Source organism: Gopherus evgoodei, chromosome 8 (genome assembly GCF_007399415.2).
Source record: "Gopherus evgoodei ecotype Sinaloan lineage chromosome 8, rGopEvg1_v1.p, whole genome shotgun sequence".
Classification (NCBI taxonomy): Eukaryota; Metazoa; Chordata; order Testudines; family Testudinidae; genus Gopherus; species Gopherus evgoodei.
The window spans coordinates 17,180,377-17,204,658 of record NC_044329.1 but is presented as its reverse complement, the minus strand read 5'-3'; the positions used below and the strand labels follow the sequence as shown (position 1 = coordinate 17,204,658).

At 40.9% G+C, this 24,282-nt stretch overlaps 1 protein-coding gene across 1 annotated transcript; it reads left to right on the top strand.

Moving 5' to 3' along the window:
* The first annotated feature begins 3,346 nt into the window (after positions 1–3,346).
* YIPF5 (Yip1 domain family member 5) lies at positions 3,347–16,069 on the top strand. Its single transcript, XM_030572043.1, has 6 exons — positions 3,347–3,488; positions 4,272–4,388; positions 7,470–7,642; positions 9,872–10,017; positions 13,953–14,134; positions 14,817–16,069. Exons 2-6 carry the CDS (start codon positions 4,282–4,284, stop codon positions 14,977–14,979), a joined length of 771 nt encoding a protein of 256 aa, XP_030427903.1. The 5' UTR covers positions 3,347–3,488; positions 4,272–4,281; the 3' UTR covers positions 14,980–16,069.
* Positions 16,070–24,282: the final 8,213 nt, after the last annotated feature.

Genomic DNA, 24,282 nt, shown 5'->3' with positions numbered 1-24,282 from the left:
CTGCCCTTATATGTTATAAATCAGCTATTTCAGAAACTGAAGAAAAACTGAACCAAATACTACTCAGTAGAAAATGTACTGACTAAAATTTTCTTTAAATTTCGGTCACTAACTATACACACAGAAAGAAAATCACAGTGCCTCATTAGTGGACTAAGATAAGACTTGAAATGTATTACAGTGATACCATTCACAATACTGCATTTAAAAATCTCTCTGGCTTATTATAGACAAAAAAAATTTTGATCATATACCCAGTCAGTTCAATGGGAGTTTCAAAGGCAACCTCAATAGCAGCAGAGTAGGGGCCAAGAATATTGAAAGCATTATAATTCTGCATTAAAAATCTCCAAGCAATTCCTTAGTGCAGGAGGAGTTTTGTGTATAAAATGTAAAGAGGAAAACATCAGTTGTAGTTTTCCTGATACGTTTTTTTTTTTTTGGTTGGTTTTACCAGGTTAGTTTTTGCATCTACAACAGCAAAATACAAAAATTATGCTTTATGGGGACAATTTTTCTTTTAAATACTTGTGATTCAGTAACCTAAAAAAGTAATGAAATCTAAATCTAGGCCATTTCAAGCCATTATATTTTAAGAAAAACTCTCCATCGACCTCAGTGGGGTTCTGCTTCTCAGCTGAAGGCACAATATTTCCCATGACTTCTTTTTAATATGAAATTGCCAATTATTGAAACACGCCACACTTACAGGCAGACAGGATCTCTTAACCTTCAGGGTGATTTCTGTTGTTGTGGTTTGAGTTCTGTATAAATAATCACTGGTGAATTTTTTTGTTTAAAGGTCATGCATGAAGTCAGTTTCAAAAGATGATCAAAACAATCAACCTTATCTATGATGCATTAATAAGTAGAATGAGCCAGTGGTATAAGCACAAGCTTAAAAATAGACACTCCCAAGTTCTAATTCTGGTCCTGATGCTCACCTCTCTGCCTAAATTTCCCAGTCTGTAAAATGGAGATAAAAAAAAATTCATATACCTAACAGGTTTCATATGAAGATTAACTAGTTACTGTTCTAATATTAGAATACATATTGTTATTAAGTGAAGGGTGAATTTGTTAAAGCAAGATGTCACTGTTAATTTTTGTCTCATTCAGAACAACTACTCCTTACCATCTATCTAATGGCTGTTTATAGCCTTTTGGAAGGAGTTAATTCTTTCCCATATTATGCCATTAACAAAAAATATCACCACAGTTACTAATTGGTATGCTTATTGGCAGCCTCAGCAAAGATTCCAAAGAATGAACAGGCAAGGAAAATAAACTAATCTCTTTTTCCTAAACGTGGTTCTACCATGTCAGGGTTGTGGCACATTGGTGGAGTGATCATGTGGCGGAAAGCTTGCTCTGCCACAACACATGCTATACCTTTGCACAAAGATAGGATTTCTGAGCCTGGTTCTGATCTCCTAGTGTAAACCAACAATGTCAGTGTGATTAGACCAGTGTGAAAACAGCCTTGTGATCAGAATCAGGCTTTCAATTTCCAGTTATGTTAATTTTATCAGCACTTGATTCACTTTAAAAAGTGAAAATAGCTACTAATATTGGCACTGTTGTTCTGGGTCTCCAGCTTGCAATGTTTACACATTAATAACATCTTTGTTTACAATATGTGACAAGACATTAGATGAAATGCCCACAATCCCATTGGTATAACTAACATTTTCATTATGTCTGTGAAAATCTCTTCCTAAACAAAAAAACAAAACAAAACAAACAAAAAAAAACTCTCCAGGGTTCCTATTTTGGAGACTGTACTGGAACACCAGAAGCTGCAGTTAGTCCTGATATTATTGTATCATGTAAGACTAATACAAGCTGGCACTTTTAAAGGCAAATACTGAATTCTGTTAAATTCTAATGATAACCAGCAGAAATTTGTCTATAAGATAGCACTGTGGGAAGCAGTAACAAAAAGAACACTGAGCAGTTCTAACTGAGCAAACTGATATATATTTTATATATATATATATATATATATATACACACACACACAGAGTAGTGATAACATTTAGTGTTACCCTCCTGTGAAAGTTTACTGTAATTCACATTAACTAATATTGTATAAAACATTTTAGATCTAGAATCAATCTTTTTTCTTCAGCTATTAAATCTTGTTTTCTCCTGTGCAGAAATACACAATGATTTTTCCACCCTACTATTTCATAAGTGCTACCATCTCATAATAAGTTAGTATGTTCAGTCACTCATGGAAAAATACAAGCAAGTAAATGAAAAAAATAAAAGACAGATTTTATAAAAATCAGCATGTTTTGAATCCAGGGAGTTAGATAATTAACCTTCTGAACCAATGACTCTTGTTATCTTTTAAAATCATGGAAAGTACAAGAAGTTTGCAAAAAATATGATTAAAATGAGAAGAAAAAAAACCCAGAAACCTAGACTATGCCTCCCTGAAAAAAATCAAGCAGAGGTGGGGGGTGAAGTCACATGCTTGCCCAGATTTTTGCCAGGGTTTATATATACTTTTTTTTCAAGGGGAGTGGGTTCAGAATTCTGCCCCCTCCCCCCAAACAGTTATGTGTGGCCTCTGCAATCACGTCAGTTACCACAGGCAAATCTCATTTCAGTCATTAGTAAAATAATGAAACAAAGGAAAGGATACCAGAACAACAGTAAACCTCTCCAAAGAGGGAGATCTATTGGGCGGTGGAACACTCTCAAGAGTCCCAAAACTTCAGTAATGTAAAACAAGGTGAGCAACTCATGTCACAGGGAACCACCACCAAGAACTTTGTTTATGCACTACTGTCCCCCAAACAGTCGTGTATCTCAGCGCTCCCTTCCCCATTGCAGACATACTTTTAGTACAGCGTGGAGCACTGGTTCAAGCTGCACGTTTCCATTCATCTTCGCACAGCTAGAAACCTGCGTGCGAGATGCGGAGCCGGGGTGCCGCAGAGAGCAGCGTTAGGTGAACGCCCACCCCTAGCGCTCGAGCCTACTATGAACAGGAGCGAGGCCAGAGCCGTGAGGAGCGGGCCCCAGACGGTGCCTGAGCCTCCCCGAGGTGAGTGCACTGACGAACTGGAGCCGGGCAGGAATCCCGAGCTCCTGGGCAGCCTCCGCCCGCCCCCAGTCCCTGCTGAAAGTCATTGTTTGCAACGAAGATACACCCAAGGGCAGCCAACGCCTCCCTTCATGCCTCTTCCCGCCTTCCCCTGCTCCCCGCGCCAGAACCCCGCTCTCAACCCCAGCACCCTAACCCTCGCTGCGCCAAACACGCTCCACTGCGCATGCTCAACCGGCGCCAGCAGAGAGACGTTACGGCCCATGCTTAGTCACTCGGAGGGCTAGGGGACAGCCGTAACGGCCGCTGCGCATGCCCCGTCCCGCTTGATCCGGAAGCGGTTCTTTTGTGTCGTGACACGTCGCACCGGAGGAGGGCGAGGGGCGGCAGCCGGGGGGATTCTCTCAGCGCTGCGAGGAGAGGTTGCCAGGTGAGTTTGCGGAAAGGTAGGAACCGCCCGTTCCCTGTCCTTCCGCGGGGCCGCCCCGCTGACCCCGAGCTGACAGCAACAAGCCCCTTCCCCCGCCCAGCCCATTCACCCTGGCGCTGCCCCGCTTCTCTCCCAGGGCTCCTCACCGCAGCTCCGAGCCCCTGCCCCCCAGCAGGAGATTGAGTCGGGGCCCCTGCTTTCCAGAGGGGGAAACTGAGGCACAGAGGCGTGAGCTGATTGGCCCCAGGTTACTGGGAGACAGTAGCAGGAATTGGGGATGGGCCCCGACTCCGAGCGTACGGATTGGGGGGTCAGAGCCGTGAGCCTGCTGTGTGGGCAACACACATTTTGTTACTTAAAGCTGAGCCTCGGACTTGTAATGTTGAAAACGCAGCGAGGTCTGTGGTGTAGCTCCCTGGCTGTATAGTGCCTGTTGTTGCTCGGCCCGTTTGCTAACACATTCCCATTGTAACTATTAATCATACCGGTGACACATGTAACTTATGTATTAGTGACTGTGGAAGGAAAACACTAGTCCTATATCCATTATAATCTACATCTCTTGAGCTCTCACGGTGCTGTAAAATGTTATACATTTACACACAGAGAGATGTAGACACAATTTTTAAAGTATTGCATACATCAGAGGGGAAGCTGTGTTAGTCTTATCCACAAAAACAACGAGGAGTCTGCTGCATCAACAATTTATTGGAGTTGTATGACAGCCAGAAGCCAAAGTGACCCTTTGTGGCTCATACAAGCTTTGATGTTCTTATTTTACAGATAATTTGCGATGTCTGGGTTTGACAACTTCCATACAGATTTCTACCAAACAAGTTATAGCATTGATGACCAAACACATTCCTATGATTACAGTGGAAGTGGAGAACCATACAATAAGTAATTTGTACATTTTTTTCCATTCTCTAACTTGTATAGTATTAGTTTATCCTGTCTATGATTGCATTTCTTTACATCTCTAACACGTAAACACACACTAACAACAAAACTGTTCCAGGTAAGAATGGCCATACTGGGTTAGACCAGTGGTCCATCTAGTCCAGTTACCTGTCTTCTGACAGTGACCAATGCCCAATGCTTCAGCCGGAATGAACAGAATAGCAATTATTGAGTAATCCATCCCCTGCCATCCTCTCCCAGTCTCTGGAAGTCAGAGGCTAGGGACACCCAAAGCATGGAGTTATGGCCCTGACCATCTTGGCTAATACCCATTGATGTACCTATCCTCCGTGAACTTATCTAATTCTTTTTTTAACTCAGTTATAGTTTTGACCTACACAACATCCCCTGGCAACATGTTCTACAGGTTGACTGTGCGTTGTGTGATGAACCAACTTCTTTTTGTTTTAAACCTGCTGCCTATTAATTACATTGGGTGACCCCTGGTTCTTGTGTTGTGTAGGAGTAAATAACACTTACTTTCTTCACTTCCATTCATGATTTTATAGACCTCTATCATGTCTGCCCTTAGTCATCTCTTTTTCAAGTTGAAAAGTTCCCATTTCCTTAATCTCCTCTCATACGGAAGCTCTTCCATACCCTTAATCATTTTTGTTATCTTTCTCTGCACCTTTTCCAATTCTAATTTTTTTTTTTTTGAGATAGGGTGATCAGAGCTGCACACAGTATTCAACATATGGCTGTACCATGGATTTATATAGTGGCATTGTGATATTTTCTGTCTTATTGCTCCCTTTCCAAATGTTTCTTAACATTCTGTTAGCCTTTTTTGACTACCACTGTACATTGATCAGATGTTTTCAAAAAATGGGAGAAGCAGTAGATGTGGTATTTCTTGACTTTAGTAAATCTTTTCATAGTGTCTTGCATGACCTCATAAACAAACTAGGGAAATATAACCTACATGGAGCTACTATAAGGTGGGTGCAGAACTGGTTGGAAAACCATTCCCAGAGAGAATTTATTAATGTTCACAGTCAAGCTGGAAGGGCCTTTGGCGAGAGATCTTGTCAAAGGCTTTGGCGAGAGATCTTGTCAAAGGCTTTCTGAAAGTCCAAATGCACTATATCCACTGGATCACCCTTGTCCACATGTTTGTTGACCTCCCCACTCAAAAAATTCTAATAGATTGGTGACACATGATTTCTCTGTACAAAAAGCCATATTGACTCTTCACCACCAACTCGTGTTCATCCATGTGAGAAGGCATGTAGGCTTAGAAGGGGGAATTTCTGTGTGGGTGGGGGAAAGCAGGTAGGGAAGAGAAGTAAATGTGTCAGTGCACCTTCAGGAGGGTCCAGAGGATCACAGTGCTGCAAAGGTGTCTGAGTTTTCCTTCCATAGGAGTGGAAAAGGAAATTTGCTTGTTAGGGTCCCTTCTCGGCATGGATTTTGAGCAGATGGAGAAAAGGGAAAATACAGACCATTGTGTCTCTACAGTCTTGGCAGTTTCTTTCATTGATGTGCAGAAAGAACTTATTAGCATTAAATTATATAATGTGCTTACACAATGAGTGGAGAAAAGAGACCTATTGAAGAACAACACTATTAGACATACACCATAACAGTATTTTCATGTAACATCTATAAGAGAAGGTTTCTCAGAAGTGATTAGGTACCCCTCTGGGTGTCACAGTAGTGATTCTTTGCAGGTGAAATTTTGCTGTACTAGTTTCAGGCCACCTGTGAGATAGTAAAGTGTTAAAATCTTTTTGTTTTGGAGTATGTGGACGCAACCACACAGTTCAAACAGCTTGTATTCAAAAGTCTTCTGTGACCAGAATTTGAGTAGGAACTGAAATATTACTAAGGTTGTCATCTGCATCAGGTCATGATGTTAGATGTCATAATGTGTGCTTACGCTCTGAATGTCATAATCCTCATCACATGTATGGTAAGAGTGGTGTCTAATACAATTGTTATATGGGAAGGGGGAAGATATTTAATTTGACTAGGCTGTCTTTTAACTCTATGAAAATATCATATGGGAAGCTTAAACAATATGAAGACTTGATCTCCTTTCAAGATTGAGCACTGTTAAATATAGGATTTAATACTGAGTATAAATTCATGCTGTCATTAGATAAATTATAGGAATTAGATATACAACTGAAGGGGCTATATTTGAATTGACAGAGACCTTTTGCTAGTCTTCTGTGGGCCCAATCTTGTCATATTTTCAAATTAAGTGGGCTTGGATTGGTTTTGGCCTGAAAATGCTACTGCGCCTCTACCCTGATATAACATGACCTGGTATAACACGGGTTCGCATACAACGCGGTAAAGCAGCGCTCCGGCGGATCAGCGTGTCAGTTCTCAGCCACGGCGCTCTGCTTCCTGCCGCTGGTGAGTGCGGGGAGGTTGGGGAAAGGATGCCCCTCAGTACTCACCTGTGGCAGGAAGCGGAGCGCTGCAGCTGGGAGCTGGTGGAGTGGAGCGGGCTGGGGCCGGGCTGTTCTGCTTCCCGCCGCTGCCAGTGAGTGCCTGTCAGGGGGCCGGGTAGGGTCCTGGGGGTGATTAGGGACAGGGGTCTCTGGAGGGGGCAGTTAGGGGACAAGGAGGCCAAAGCAAGTTCAATATAACACGGTCTCACCTATAGTGCGGTAAGATATTTTGTCTCTCAAGGACCGCGTTATATTGAGGTAGAGGTGTACTTGTAGGCTTCTAAATTTTATTATCACTGTGTGAAATCTGATGGTAAAAAGGTGTAAAATCTTATAAACTAAGCAAGATTTGACCGGATTACTTAAATTAGAGACCTGGAGATAAGGAGTCCATAAACACATATACCTTTTCAAGTCACACTTTACTCCTTGTGGTGGGTTGGGGTCGGTGCATCTGTGCAGCTACACATTTAGCTACACATTAACTTCACTTAAAAAGTTAGCTAGAAAAGATTGTATATTGTATACCAAGTTGTTATCGAAAGTGTCTCATGTGACTGGGGAAAAGTTTTAAAAAAATCTGTGCCTGCCAATAATATTATGTTGTTCTCTACAGACAATATAGTGGCTATGACTACTCTCAGCAAAGTGGATTTGTCCCTCCAGAGATGATGCAGCAACAGCAGCCTTACACAGGGCAGATTTACCAGCCAACACAAACATACACTCCAACTACAGCACAGTCTTTCTATGGAAGCAATTTTGAGGATGAACCACCCTTACTAGAAGGTATAACTTGTTCTTTACTACTCATCTCCAAATCTGCCCCTAACTTGGGGGTAATGTGAGAAGTAAGGAATGTATTCTATAGTTAACTTAAAAAAAAAAATTAGAAATAATTGCATCTGTCATGCCTGTCTCTGAGTTCCCCTGCCAATTTCTCACTTTACAGTCACCTTCTCTTTATTTCTTTCCCCTGTTGGTCTGTGAAAGTCACACAAATTAAATGGGAAATTGACTGTACATGACATAGTCAAATGTGGGAATAAAAGCACAGATTTTTTTCCTCAGTTATAATAGGTGTTATTTGCAACAACAAACGGTTACTTTTTTTTAAAATTGATAGTGCCTCTTTAATTATAAATAACTGACTTTTTGACTTTTTAGAACCCAAATTCTAATTTGAGGAAGGGAGTAATAAACATGTAGGATATGTCCTACATAGAAAACAAGATGCCAGAATTGATGGATATTGAGAATACTTGGACTGATGGCTGGATTTTTCACCTTCTCTATACATTGTTATACTCTCAGTCAGAGTTTAAGACAAATTACCTTTCCTGTTACTAATGACAAGGGAAGTACACTTTGGGTGGAAGCAGATCATGTACGTTCTATTGCTAAGCAAAATTCATTTACTAATCTACATAGTGTCCCACTCCTTGAGTTGGTAAATCAAAGCTGTACCATGCGGAGGGTCAGTCTTAGAAGCAATCCTGTCATTGGGTCTGCCCAAGGAGATCTGATTGCAGAATCTGGGGCCATGTCTACATCTAAAATTTTGCAGCGCTGGTTGTTACAGCTGTATTAGTACAGCTGTATAGGGCCAGCGCTGCAGAGTGGCCACACTTACAGCAACCAGCGCTGCAAGTGGTGTTAGATGTGGCCACACTGCAGCGCTGTTGGGCGGCTTCAAGGGGGGTTCCGGGAGGAGAGAGCAAACCGGGAAAGGAAACCAGCTTCCCCGCGGTTTGCTCTCTCGGTCCCGGAGCCAGCCAGCAAACCGTAGGGAAGGAGACCTGCTTGCTCGGGGTTCCGGGACCGAGAGAGCAAACCGGGAACGCCGCGGTTTGCTCTCTCGGTCCCGGAGCCAGCCAGCAAACCGCAGGGAAGGAGACCTGCTTGCTCGGGGTTCCGGGACCGAGAGAGCAAACCGGGAAAGGAAACCAGCTTCGCCGCGGTTTGCTCTCTCGGTCCCGGAACCCCGAGCAAGCAGGTCTCCTTCCCTGCGGTTTGCTGGCTGGCTCCGGGACCGAGAGAGCAAACCGCGGCGTTCCCGGTTTGCTCTCTCGGTCCCGGAACCCCGAGCAAACAGGTCTCCTTCCCTGCGGTTTGCTGGCTGGCTCCGGGACCGAGAGAGCAAACCGCGGCGAAGCTGGTCTCCTTTCCCGGTTTGCTCTCTCGGTCCCGGAACCCCGAGCAAGCAGGTCTCCTTCCCTGCGGTTTGCTGGCTGGCTCCGGGACCGAGAGAGCAAACCGCGGCGAAGCTGGTCTCCTTTCCCGGTTTGCTCTCTCGTTCCCCGAACCCCGAGCAAGCAGGTCTCCTTCCCTGCGGTTTGCTGGGTGGCTCCGGGAACGCGAGAGCAAACCGCGGCGAAGCTGGTCTCCTTTCCCGGTTTGCTCTCTCGGTCCCGGAACCCCGAGCAAGCAGGTCTCCTTCCCTGCGGTTTGCTGGGTGGCTCCGGGACTGAGAGAGCAAACCGGGAAAGGAAACCAGCTTGATTACCAGAGGCTTCCTCCTTCCACGGAGGTCAAGAAAAGCGCTGGTAACTGTCTACATTGGATTACCAGCGCTGGATCACCAGCGCTGGATCCTCTACACCCGAGACAAAACGGGAGTACGGCCAGCGCTGCAAACAGGGAGTTGCAGCGCTGGTGGTGCCCTGCAGATGTGTACACCTTCAAAGTTGCAGCGCTGTAACTCCCTCACCAGCGCTGCAACTTTCTGATGTAGACAAGCCCTGGGCCTTAGAGACTAGCAGTCCCTCACTCCTGAGTAGTTGAGAACTAGAGTGCCACAGAGCCAGTGCGCTCAACCCCCTAAAGGAGAGATGGAATGTCTTCTATCATTCTTTGGCCATCTAAAGAATGGCACTTGATAACTTTCATTGTCTTGCCTTCAGTCTGGAGCAGATTTGAAAGTGACGGGGCAGGAAAAAGAAATAGTGAAGAAAATGGGGGGAAAGGAGAAATAAAAAGGGAAACAAATCTGCATAATTCTTTTCATGTAACCTGTAGAATTAGGGATCAATTTCGACCACATCTGGCAGAAGACACTAACAGTGCTACACCCATTAAAAGTAGCAGATGGCAGCATCATGAATGAGACTGATTTGGCAGGACCAATGGTCTTCTGTCTTGCCTTTGGAGCCACGTTATTGCTGGTAAGATACAGACTGCAAAATATTAATGTGTTAATCATAGTCCAAAAACACTGAGAAAAGCTAAATTATCCTTGGCCTGGAAGTCACAAAACGGGTCTTGACCAAGGATTTGTGGCTCATTAGTACATGATTTGGGGCCTGATTCAAAGCCCTTCGATGGAAGTCTTTCCATTGTCCTCACCACGCTTTGGGTCAGGCTCTTCAAGCTCAGTATGTAATGTGCCATGTTGCTTTATGTAGTGACTTCTTTGCATATTTTGCTTTTGTGTAATATGGCTTCTATTGTCATGAAGACTGAGGACCATAGTCACTATTTTTTGGGGGGGAAAATCAGATGGCTCATTGTCCTTGGTTTTAAAAAGTTAAATCTACAATTTTAACCATATTTCAGTTTCTTCTCCTTGTGCAAATCAAGATGTCTTTGATGCCAGAAACACAGTTTCAGTAGAATGTAATTGTTTTATTTGCACAAAATGTTTTAATTTGGTTGCTTTATCTATGGTTTTGGCTCTTGATACAGATTCCTTTCATACATTTAGTAGATTTTTCTTTCATGCCAGTTTCGGATACACTGAAATTTTACTTTGGGTTATTCTAGTATTTCTTTGTTCAGTATACTTAGACATGGTCTATACTGGGGGCGGAGGGAGGACGGATCGATATAAGTTATGCAATTTCAAGGTAGCTGAAGTCGATGTACTTAGATCTACTTACCCATGGTGTCTTCACTGTGGTAAGTCGATAACTGACGCTTTCCCATTGACTCTGCTTGTGCCTCTCGCCCTGGTGGAGTACCGGAGTTGACAGAAGAGCGCTCGGTGGTTGATTTATCGCATCTAGACTAGATGCAATAAATTGACCCCCGCAGGATCAATCGCTGCCTGTGAATCCAGCGAGTAATGTAGAAAAGCCCTTAGTTTATTGTTGGTGGTGGTCTTTTAGCTGATTCTGTTTAAGAAAAAAATTAAAGGAGGTTCACAATTATTCAATTACTTTTTAAAATTATATTGCTATAATTGACATTAGACTTGATGGACACCACCACCACCATCAGCATTATTAGACATGATTTACCACCAAATCAGCAAAATAATAGCCAAAACTGTTAATGTTTGCTGATTGACCTATAGGCTTCAGTGGGAACAGGCCTGTGGTCTCCAACCTTTTTACTCCCAGGATCACTTTTTGAATTTAATAGCAACCCAGGATATACCCCGCCCCGCTCACTCACTCTCCCCCTCTCTCTGTCACTTGCTGCCCCCCACCCTCACTCACTTTCACCGGGTTGTGGGAGGGGGTTGGGGTTCAGGAGGGGGTGCAGGCTCTAGGCTGGGGCTGAGGGGTTTGCTGTGTGGGAGAGGGCTCCGGATTGAGCCTGGCACAGGGGTTTGGGATGCAGGAGTGGGTGAGGGGTGGAGGCTCTGGGAGGGAGTTTGGATGCAGAGTGAGGTGGTTGGGGTGCTGGCTCTGGGAAGAGGCTCAGGATTGGGGTCAGCCTCCCAGCAGGTGGCACTTACCTTGGGCAGCTCCCTGTCAGAGGCATAGTGAGGCTAGGGCAGGCTCACTGCCTACCCCAGACCCATGCTGCTCCTGGAAGGGGCCAGCGTGCCCCTGCAGCCCCTGGGGAGCGGGCATGTGGCTAGAGACGGTGCTCCTCCCTGCAAGCACTGCCCCTGCAGCCCCCGTTTGGCCACAACTCCCCGTTCCCAGCCAATGGGAGCTTTGGAGGCAGTGCTCGCAGGTACGAGCAGTGCACGGAGGGAGACCTCTGGCCCCCAGGGCTGGGCTGGCCGCGTCGGGGACAGGCAGGGAGCCTGCCTTAGTGGTAGCCCCTCTACACTACCAGAGATCATGTTCAACTGGGAGATTCTCTAGAATCGACCAGTCAGTCGCAATCGACTGGTTGGTGACCACTGCTATAGGTGTTTTGCCAATTAAGCTTAATTGGAATAAGATTGACCTAAAGTTACTGCTTTTATCTATGGGGCTGAAAGCAAGCATAATCTTTCATCATTGGTATCTGTGAAGTATAAAGCAGTATTTAGTTTTCTGAAGCTTAATTGATTTAGTATATGACAAAGTAGGAACAAACCAACTTCCATGTCATTGTACATTTCAGTATTTTTAATAAATTTCAACTTTGCATGCTTATTTTTAAGGAAAATGGGGCCCCTAGTATTGAGGGCCCTCATATTGAGAGGAACACATTCTCTCTGTAATAGACAGTTCATGAGGTATAATTTTATCTTATGAATTTCCAGTTGTCTCCTTGCCATGCTCAGCTACATTTTATTCATTCGGTCATCAGCAAGAATATTTTAGTTACTTAAACTTATCTGTTACGTTGCTTTACCATTTGCTTTTATTTTGTAATATTAACCAATTTAAGACTCAGACGGGACAGTTGTGATAGTCTAGTCCTGCACATAGCAGGCCCCAGAACCTCACCCACCCATGCCTGTAATAGACCCCTAACCTCTGGCTGAGTCACTGAAGTCCTCGAATCATGGTTTAAAGATGTCAAGTTACAGAGAATTTACCGTTTACACTAGTTTAAACCTGAAAGTGACTCATGCCTCATGCTGAAGGCAAAAAAAAAAACCAGGGTCCCTGCCAATCTGACCAAGGGGAAAATTCCTTCCCAACCCCAGATAGGGCCATCAGTTAGACCCTGACCATGTGGGCGACACCCACCAGGGAAAGAATGCTCTGTAATAACTCAGAGCCCTTTTGCTCTAGAGTGAAGAAAATAACCACTTGTATGTGTTACCAGTTTGAGAGTGAATTGAAAACTGATCTGAAAATGGCCATGTGTACTGTAGGCATAACAGATAGGGTTAAGACAATAGGAAATACACTGAAATGAAAACAGCTGAGAACATGGTATATGGGAAGATATTACAATGGTGGGTATATCAATAAAACTCAGGATTCTGTTTATTGAATGTCTTGAATTTTTTGCAATATCAGTCATTTGGCTGATACTGCCTCTAAACAGCACTGCTTTTGGGTCTAGAACTCAGCGTGTCACAGCCTGCTTTTCCTAGCTATCTCACTATGTCTCTGTAGCACTCAATCATTTGGTACAGTTTTTTTGCCCTGTCTAAAAATTAAAAAATGACTTCTCAGTGCTTTGAACACTGGAGTTCAAACGCTTTCCTATCTGCCAATCTAATGCAGTCACGCAGTTCTGTGCAAAGTGGATGCATTCTTAAGCTGTGTCTCCCAGTCATGCCCTGAGAGGATACATACCTAAATATCATGGAATCAGATTTTTAAATAGTGTATTAACACTATTTTACAAGACCAAAAATAATTCTAGATGGAAACAAAAAACTTGAATATTTTATGATAATGAATTTATGCTGTGCTGTAGCTATGCCTGGCACTTCACAAAAAATAGTTTACCCCCCTTGAGGCAAAAATCAAGAATCTGAATGATTGGTAGAGATGGAAAAAGTTATGTCACATGCAACATTTTTCAGTGCATCGCTAATTTACATTTTTTTATTTAGTAGTTGATCATTTCCGCAATAAAGGTGCTGATAAACAAACTGTTCAGAATCTTCAGAGTAATATCAATATGCAACTATAATGGAGTAAATCAAGCAGAGTTCATAAGATTTTGTAGCCCAACTAGAACTACATTACATAAGCACACTAAGTTTGCAGCTGGTTAGATGCACCACTTTTTGTACTTGAACACTGATATGGTAAATACGCCTATTGGACATTTCAGTATACAAGTAGTCTGGATTGTTTGTGGGATGCCTTTCTTAATCCTCTTCATCTTTATCCCCTAAATTCTGCTTCAGATTCATCACTAGGTCAAAGTTTGTGGTAATCTTATACTCTCCTTATTATTTGTAAAGTACAATATTTAGTCAGCTTTAAGACAAAATATGTTTAATTTGTGCTACTCCTCTCATCTTTAGGTTGGTAAAATTCAGTTTGGGTATGTGTATGGAATTAGTGCAATTGGATGTTTAGGAATGTTTTGCCTCCTGAACTTAATGAGCATGACGGGCGTCTCGTTTGGCTGTGTTGCTAGTGTCCTGGGATACTGTCTTCTTCCTATGATCCTGCTTTCCAGTTTTGCAGTTATATTTTCTTTGCAGTAAGTATCAATACTAACTATTTATAATAAAATCCTGCTTCCGTATATTGTGGATTTTTCTCCCATTGTTAGATGGAATTTATACTATATTAATGTATTTGTCAAATGAAGTAAATGCTTATACAGCATGACACTTATTCACACTGTCCATTTTCAGTTATTACAAATTACTTTTAGATTCAAATTATAGCATACTTCAGACATATTTACTTGTCGAACTCAAACAAGTTGTATATCAGGATATAGAAAGCTAAAATAATTTAAGAAATATAGATTAAATTTTAATTAATGTTGAGTCTGAAAAATTAATTAAATGCCCAGCATAAAAGAAAATCACTAACTTCATTACTCATCACAGAAAGCTACTTGTACAGAAATACAAAGGAACCCTTTGTTTTGAGTTTACTCAGTTCTAAACCTTTTTGTACTTAGAACTTAATTTCTCTCTTTTTAACTAGTGTCATTCAAAAATCTTTACTGAATAGTAATAATAATTTTATATTTACTGAAATTCCATGTTTTTTATTTAAAAACCCTCAATGATAAAATTCAGTATAAAGTTTAAAAACAAGCAACCTTTGAAACATATTTAACTTACAAGAAAATATTCTAATTCCTGCATTCGTCTAAACATACAAACCACTCCTACCTTTTTAAACTGTTCTTTTCTTGTATGTTGCAGGGGAATGATGGGAATTATTCTCACTGCTGGAATTATTGGATGGTGCAGTTTTTCTGCTTCCAAAATCTTCATTTCTGCCTTAGCAATGGAAGGACAACAGCTTCTAGTAGCATATCCCTGTGCTTTATTATATGGAGTCTTTGCTCTTATTTCTGTGTTTTGAACTGACTTCTGATTACTGGACTTCAGTGGGCCAAACTGAAAAAAAAAAAATCAACTTGGAACACTTAATTGGACTAGCAAACATCTACTTCGCTGCTATCAAGCAAATTTAACTCTTGAATTGTCTGATGGAGCAATGGAAACAAACATGTCTCATTCACTTTTATAGGACTCTTGAATACTGTTTGAATTGACCTGCAGTGTCTATAGCTTTAAGTTTTCATGCTTCTGCATTTAAAAATGTAATGTTTCTTTACCATTTCTACAACCTTTAGAAAAGTAACTTCGGGAGTTTGGGGAGGGTTGGGAGGGGGCGGGAAATAGGGTTGTAGTTATATTTGGTAGGATTTAATCAGCAAAAGTAAATGAAACTACAGACATTGCAGTCTTTATTCAAAAACAAAAAACAATCTTTGGCCAACCCAATTCCTGTCACCTCTATTGCAAAGAGTTTCTCAAGCAAATTGAAAATTGCATATTTTCTGTATTTTAACAAATACTCTTTAAGCTGTTATTTATACAATGTGTTGGTATTTCAGAATTCGATATGCAATTTAAATTGTTTAATTTGAAAACAAATCCTTTAGTCAAAAGTATACAAATAAATTTCAAACTTGAAATGTGAATGTGTTTAGATATTAGCACCAGTTTAAGTGGTTATACCTTATCTTGGGTTTCTCAAGATTACTTGCAGGAGCTTGTTCTAATAATGCACATATTAATGGCTCAAGAGTAGACTTTTTTTTTTGTTTTTTTTAGTATTTACTTCTAGGGAAGCATATTAAAGTGTCATGGTTGTCAGTATTGCTGTTATTGTAAAGGTCATTTGATGCATATTGATTAAATTTTCCCCTAAATAATTTTGAGATGGTGCTGGAGTTCAGTTTCTAACCCTCTTTCTGCTTTATGGTTTTGAATGACCATGACGACTAGAGAATTTCAGCTATTAAAGTGAAATTGGAACTTTCACATTGGAATAAACCACACTTAAATAAAACAGCAATACTCTTCCCATCTTCTGGTTACTCTTTTGATACATTTGAATTAGTGTTTTACTCTGCTTAATCTTGCGGTAAAAGCTTAAACTTGTTTTTGGTGACAGTCAACTCTCAGACTCAGCATTGTCATCATTTCATGGAAAAAATAAGTAGGAAAGGGAAGATGGGTAGTGTTAGCTTATACACTTTTTGTTTATTTTTAAAACATGCATGAAAGAAACCATTCTAATTTTGTTTTACACACTTGTGTTTACAAAATTCTTCTTTCTATGGGTAGAGTCTGGTTTAAAGATTCGAATTCTGTCCCTGTTTCGAAAATATTGGTGAAATGGTAAAAGCTCTTATCAAATACAAGTTCTTGGCTGAGATTTTGCTCTTATTGTGGTGTAAATCTAGAGTAACAGTTAACTGCATTGTAGTTACACTGGTATAAAACTGGAGTAACTATCAGATAGTATAATCTACTTGTACAGTTTTAGAGTTGAATTGCCAATCAGATACATGTAGTTTTAAATACTTTTTGATGGGACTAAAAGAGGGAAAAAGACTTACTATTCAACTAGCTCTTAATATTATAGAGAGAGGTTATAAACATACTTTACATAATTTGAAATTTTGCATGTCTGGAAATTACAGTTCACTGTTTTGAGTAGCCGTTGTAAAAACTTGTGTAACTAAAATATTTTCTGGTATTCTTTCACTAGTCTTGCACAATGACTATGAAAGGGTCTTCTTAGAAGGACTGCTCTGTGTAAACATCAAGGCCAAGTTACTTATGTATTCCCTAGTGAGAAATATTAATACTACTCCATCTAACATAAGCAAAGCTGTAATCTATTTTAATTTAAATGATTATTCCACTTTTCCTTCTCTGCCCTAATAATGTTTACATTTCAACAGTTAATGCTCAGGTGCCAATGTAATGCAGTCATCCTGGAAGTGACTTTTTAACAAACTGGCTGCACTTTTGAACCTTTTTTTCTTAAATTCAGTTGTTGAATACACAAGGGACAGTAAGTTCTATGCTTGCAGTTGGCCTTATTTTAAAGGGAGATTTAACAAAGCAATCAGGTACTAAAAGCTACTGCCATTTTCAATGCAAGCTCTGATCAGAACATTGCAAGTGTCTTCCTACTGTTGCATAGATGGTGAGTTTTAAAGGGACAGTACAAGAGACACTTGTTAACCCTTCTCCCACTGTTGTGGGAAAGTGAATATAGGTAACCATCTCACAATAATGTCCATGGAAGTTGGGCCTGCTCTTCAGAGGTGCTGAACATCCCCATCTGCATATCCCACAGTGGGAACTGGATGCTCCCATATCCACAAAAAGTAAGGAGAGAATTTTCTCCTTAACTGATCACTTACTATTAATTCAGTGTAGCAGACTTCTCAAAATTGAAGTGTCATATAATACAGTATAGCTATATGCTATGAGACATAGTAGATACATATATACACCTCTACCTTGATATAATGCTGTCCTCGGGAGCCAAAAAAATCATACCATGTTATAGGTGAAACCGCGTTATATTGAACTTGCTTTGATCCGCCGGAGCACACAGCCCCGCCCCACCCGGAGCACTTCTTTACCATGTTATATCCAAATTCATGTTATATCGGGGTAGAGGTATATATGCCTTAACTTTGAATTTCTTTTCATAAGAGTAGTTAAGATTGTCAACATAATCTTATCCTATCGGTGCCTTATTACAAATTATCCAAACCAATATTAGGAAAATCAGTTTTCTTTGTCAAAGTTAAAAACATTTTACTCAATATTTTCTAGTTGGTTTTCACCATAGATGGAAATACCACAGCTGCCCCAGTGCACAAAGTTCCTACTCTGTTTAATGAAGAACATTATCTGCTGATGGAGCACAATGTCCTGTGTTTCTGCAAGTAAATTAAAATGATTACCTTTTTAAATGAGAAGTAATTAATTACAGAACTGTTCCCCTAATAAATTTCAGAGCTCAAATACTTTGAGCACATTAGGTTCTAAAACTCATATTGCATTTTTGAGAGCTAGACTAATTAGTCCTATCTTGAATATATAAATTGTTTAATGTTTGAAAACTAGCAGTAAATCTGCAGATAGCTGGCATGGTGATTAATTATGCATTAAACTTTTTAAATAGCTTTTCTGACACTGTGGCACAATAAGAAAATTAAGTGCGAAGAAAAACTCATTTTTTTGTTCCAATCTACTAGTTGTCTCTTTTTTTTATAGAGAGGGAAAACTTAAAAGCAATGGGAGAAAATATTTACAATTTCTATACCACATTTTTGTAGATTCATAAAACATAGGTTTTGACATTTAGACGGACACTGTCGGAATCAAAGTCTCCACAAAAACTGTTTTACCAATAAACTCTAATTCACTTTTTGCATTTTACTAAGCTCAGACAGAGAAGTTAGACTAGTTACATTCAATAGGTAGTTCCTGTGGACTAGTACTAGCAAATTGTGGTATCAAGGTTCATGTTGCTACAGAAGTGAATTTTTAAAGTGTGTACAATTTGAAAAAGGGTCAGTTAAAATTCAGATTTAAAAGCCACACTTAAATTTTGGGCCTAAATTAGTTTGACAGGCATTACTTTCATTGTCATGAATTTCCAAAAAAGAGTAGGTAATATGCCTCCATTGAGTTCATTTATGTAACTGTCCAAAATGAACTGTTTCCCATAATCAGGTTCTCTGTTACCCCACCCCTGAATTCCTTCATATACCTTACCGTAGGGTATCTTTCACAAATATATAGGAATGCATATTCACACTAACATTTGAGGCCTAAATGTTTTAGCATAGCACTTTTAAAAAAAAAAAAGTTTAGATCTTATGTTTTCCCCATCTTTTCAAACTCAGACCTGGTCTACACTACAAGGTTATGTCCACAAAGTGCCTTGCATCACCCTACCAGGGGAAGTGGCTTCACTTAAATTTGTCATCTGCTGGCATAAGTGCCTCTCTGTTGATCTCCCTGAACAGCATAGAGTCATGGTCAATGTAACTAAGTCAGTGTATTGTCGGTGTAGACACTGCATTGCTTACATCAACTGTTACTGGATTTCAGGAGCTGCCCTACAAAACTCTGCACTGAATAAAATCAGTACAAGTGCTGCCAACACCAGGAGCCAAATGTTCTCACACACACAAGCGATTTAATAAGTGTGGTGGCTGTATGCTGATCAGTGTTCCCTCTCATTTTTCTCACCCATGTGCGGAATGAATTTTGTTATGTGCACCAATATGACACACCTCCATGTTGGTGTACATAACAAAATTTGTGGGGCCAAGGGGTTCGGTGTGTGGGAAGGAGCTCAGGCCTGGGGCAGAGTGTTGGAGTGTAAGGGGGGGGGGCTCCAGCTGGTGGGGTGGGCTCTGTAGTGAGGCTAGGGAGAGAGGATTCTCCCTAGCTCACTCTCTCCCTGCAGGACCACCTGGGCTGCGAGGGAGAGGTGACAAGCCCTCAGTTATGTTACTTTTCTCTGGCTGGTCCATTTAAAAGTGATATTTTGACAGCAACTTTGTTTTCAGGTCACTTGCTTTGAGGAATCTAGTGCCTGCAATTTGATTTGTTTCTATATGTAACAACTCTGGCAAGGGCTGAACTTCATGTTGTGCCAATATAAAAACTATCTGTTCTGGATTTTGTCTTTGCCTATAATTAACAAACATCTTTAGAACAAATGTTTTAATCTACCGCTAATTGATTTGGAACTTTTAAATAAATAGAGGCAGCTGTTATTCCGGAGCCTTTGCTAGGACATAATTCAGCTGTCAATAGAGTCCTAGTTACCTAGTAGACCCAGCCAAAGTGTCACAGCAGCACTGTGGACTGTGCACTCTGGTCAGTTCAAATTGTTTGTTATCCATAAAGGCTTTGAATGGTTTGGGAGTCAGCTACTGTAGGGACCACCTCTTTCCCTAGTATATGTTGTGATCATTTAGACCCTTTAGGAAGCTCCTGTGGTCATTCCTACTCTCCTCCCGCACCACACACACACACCCTGTTGAACTCCTGGGAACTACCATAAGATATTTTCAGAAGAGAATCTTGCACATGGTCAAACTCATTCCCTCTCACAGGCCACTGCAGACTGAGAAGTCATTTTAAGATGTGCAGTAAAATGCATATGGTTTGGCGTTAGAGGTGGAAGTGATCTTGTGGTTGAGGAAAGGACTCTAGGGTGCAGCTCCTAACAGCCTGAAGGTCCGTGGTGCTGGACTATAGGAAAGGGAGAAATGGGAAGATGTGTGCAAACTCCCACCCTTCCATCTCCCAGCTCTCCATCATATCTGAAACTGAAATGTAGCACTTCTGCAAATGTGCTAGGAGAACAGCAAGCATCTGATCATGACCCTGCTTCTCTGATGTTTCATACTGTCCTACCTGGCCTTGAGCCAGTCCTGTACTTAAATAACATTTCCTTATGTCATACTGGTCTAGCATCCTTCTCTCAGAGTCTACCAGGTGTCTCCACAACACTAACTAATCATGGGCTTAATATTGATTTAAATGATCATTTTTTATATTACGTATATGACAAGTAAGTAGTACACAGACTATATAAAACAATACAACACACTTGTTCCCATGTATTATAAACTTTGAGATTAGCATAATAGCAGGCATGGAGTGGGCTTGTACAGATACCAACAGCTCTAACCAAAGACTTAACATTTTCTATGACTCTCGCAAATTAAACTTCATGGAGAATTTGCTCAAACACATTAGTTGGCTTCCCCCCGCCCCCCAAGGGTTTGCCAAATGAAAGGTTTAAAAGAGACACCATGCTTTCCCTCTGCTGCATCTGTTTAAACTAACCCCCTTCCCAGAGCTCTTCAGGCATTGATTATGCTAGTACACAAACCAAGATGTTTTTGGCATAAGTGGAGCTGTAGAAATTGCTGAAGAAAAGCAGCCATCTATTCTGTTGCTAACATTCAGTAAGTCCCTCTGGTCGAGATCCAATGATCCTCTTTGCTTATGCCTCCTAACAGCAACATAAAAACACATTTCTTGCTGTCTACTCTGTGAACTAGATCAGGCCAAGGGAGGGCCTCCTCAGTTAGTGACTTCTTCTCTTGGACTTTCCCTTCCTCATTAATCATCTTCAGAACTATGGGCAAGGCCTTTATTTGGATCAATTCACCTCCAAATATTTTTTCTCTCAGTTTTCAGTTCTTCCTGTTTGTTTTCCACCCTTCCCAACTCCCATTTGGTTTGCCCTAACAATGCCACACTCTGCTGAAGGTGAGACATTTGGAACCAAATACTGAAGAGGTTTAGAGGCAACCTGTATTTGCGTTAGTATTTTAAAAGCATTTACAGCATGGCCCTGCTATGGAAAGCTTAATAAATAGATAGATTTCAATTCTATTCAAAAAAAGAAGAAAATTAATGTTTCCTACGCCAGGGAGGAGGAAAAGCAGTATTTTCTGGTTTCCAAAAGACATTCCTTTAAAGCCCTTTTATATTATCTCAAGATTAAATGTTTGGCATAGACTTTCTTGATCTTTTATGGCCCCACTTCACCACATGAATTTTGTTATGTGTACCAATATGAAGGTGTTTTGTGACACATCACCTCCATATTGGTGCACATAAATTTTATTCTGCACATGGGTGGAAAAAATTAGAGGGAACACTGTACAACTTATTAAACAGCATATCACAGCCTCACAAAATTGTTTGGAAGTGTTACCAGCCAGTCAACTCACCTGCACTCATCATGATTATTGATGGTAATGGAAGAGCATGATATTTTACCCACCCATCAAAAGACAGAGTGTTATTTACAAATGTACATAGGCACCTAAGTCCCAGTAGGTTTCCTCAAAGCTTGCCTACTGGATTGAGCCCCCCCGCCATGTGAGTATACACAAAACAACTGAGGGGGGGGGAGGTCTTTCCTTCTAACCTGTAGCCTAGCAGACAGGGTACCTATTCACCCAGGCCATGAAATACCCCTGCTTCAAGTCCCCTCGGCTTGAAGGGGAGAAGATATTTGATCAAGAATCAGCCAATTAAGGTGAGTGCCCTGACCACTAGGATATAGAGTCATTCTAACATTCTCTGGCCCAATTCATATTTAAAGTAGAACAACTTTAACAGGAGAGATTGAGAGAGATCCATGTCAGAGTATTCTATAACCTAGTTAGGCCAGTCACTTGAGACAAATATGGCCTTCACTAACATGTCTACACAAGTTAATAACATTTAAATCCCAGCTGACTGACTTTCAGTTAGCGGATGGTTCTGATGGCTTATGCCCTTTCCCTAAGAGCACAATGTCTGAACAAAGATTAATATCTGTTTTATGAAAGATATTAAACACAGAATTCACTGAAATAAAACCTACTTACTTAGACGTACTAGAGGGGAAACAATCCCCTGAAGTCAGTGATTTGATTTTTTACGATCAGCTTGCTAACATGATCTAGTTATTGTAACTTCCTCCTCTTTGATAACCACCCCAAGTGCCACAGCTAAAATGAAATCCTCATCTAGGGCTTGATCCAAAGTCCACTGAAGTCTATGAAAGTCTTTTCTTTGACTGCAACAAGCTTTGAATCAGGCCGTTGATCTCTCCACACTACTCAGTTCTTCAAATTCTCCCATCAGGACATCTTAGCCACCATAATATTGATTGAAAAATTTAGTTACAAAGAAGTTGTCCAAAAAAATGGCTTTTTAATTAAATGTATATATTGGAGGTGCATTTAGTTTTCATTACAAATAGGTTTTTTATAATAACCGGACAATTTCAAAGAAAATCTTTGACTAAAGGGTTAGTATTTGTCAAAAATGTTGATGGTAAAAGTGTCCAGACCAGTTCTAATAAGTTTGAGGTTTTTTTCTTAATCTGCAAAGACATGCATAACTAACCGTGTCCTGGCCAAAAAGCTTATGGAGCTGCAAGGGAAAAGTTTGCATAGCTGTTGCCTCTGCCTGTACTTCTTTTGTAGATTGCAGTCTCCAGGGCTATAAATCTTTCATCAACATGTATTCACAGCTATGTTACAACCATATCTCCCCATAAGTTGCTGAGCCAGAACGTGTCTAGAACCATAATTTAATTTCATACTATGCAACTTTTTATAACAAGAAATTGAAAAGAAAATATAACCCACTTGATCCTTCACTGAGGGCTATATTAAACAAAAGCTCAGGGACACAGCTGTGGAGGTGCCTCAGCTGTTTAAGGGCCTAATTCTGATCCAGCAATGAAATAGTCTCCTTTTGTCACCATTAGGTATACCTGCTTTTAGATAGGCTACTCCTAGCTGATACTGTGAAGATGCACTTTCACTATAACCCATATGTTAAGTTGTCCCATATAGGTGAAATCAGAAGAACATAACTGAGAACACAAGTGCGATTTCCAAATAGTATTGCACAAAAATATAGTGCAAAGCATATTTGCAAAGAACTTTGAGAAGGCTCTCAAGGAGCAAAGGGAATCTCAGAATATTTTTACTGGATAAACATCTTGGGTCAAAAACAGCTGGGCTGGAAATCTTATGAGAAAGCCCTTATGAGATTTCTAGTGCATTAATCTATTCAGAAAGAGAAAGAACAATAGACACGAACTGTTGCCTAAAACTTGAACCAACTCCTTTTGGGGATTGGAAAGTATTAAGTTCAATTTTTCTTCCTCTATTTTTTTGTGCACTTCTATACTTCCATATTTCTGCTGAAACACTGGAAAAGAGGTTGTTTTTCTGGTATCTCAGGCCCAGAGGAAAGCAAAATTACCAGAATCTTCTCAAGAAAGCCTAATCATGTAGGTTTGCAGCCAAGTTTTGCAGACTCCAGAAGGCTGGAGGGTTAAAGCCAGCCTCAAGTGTCCAATCTTAAGAGTAGATTTTCAAAGGAACAAATGGCAATTAGGCACGTAGGGCTAGATTCACAAAAGGACTTAGCTGTTCCACTGTGGATAAATATTTTTTAAAGGTCACTGGAACAGGCATACTGGCTCTCCGACTTCCCAGGTGAGTGCTCCAACCACAAGGCTACCTGGGCATGCTTAAGTTTACTTTTCCCCTTGCTTTGCCTCAATCACTCTTTCATTATTAATCCAAACTGGAACAGCTTTCACAGGTAAGACTGAGGGAATCCCACATCAGAATACCCATAGCCTAATGGTTAGGGCACCTCTCTTGGGAAATGACAAATCCCTTTTCCTCCTCAGGAGGAAGGGGGGCTCCTATATCTCAGATGAGTACCCCAACCACTGGGCTAAAAGATACAAAGGAGTAGGGTGACCAGATGTCCCAATTTTATAGGGACAGTCCTG

What these genes read in the sequence shown, in the direction of transcription:
- YIPF5 (XM_030572043.1), top strand. Translation starts at nt 4,282, where the DNA reads ATGTCTGGGTTTGACAACTTCCATACAGATTTCTACCAAACAAGTTAT. An exon ending in TGAACCACCCTTACTAGAAG is followed by an intron (nt 7,643 to 9,871) that starts GTATAACTTGTT and finishes TGTAACCTGTAG; the next exon opens with AATTAGGGATCAATTTCGAC. An exon ending in GCAGTTATATTTTCTTTGCA is followed by an intron (nt 14,135 to 14,816) that starts GTAAGTATCAAT and finishes TGTATGTTGCAG; the next exon opens with GGGAATGATGGGAATTATTC.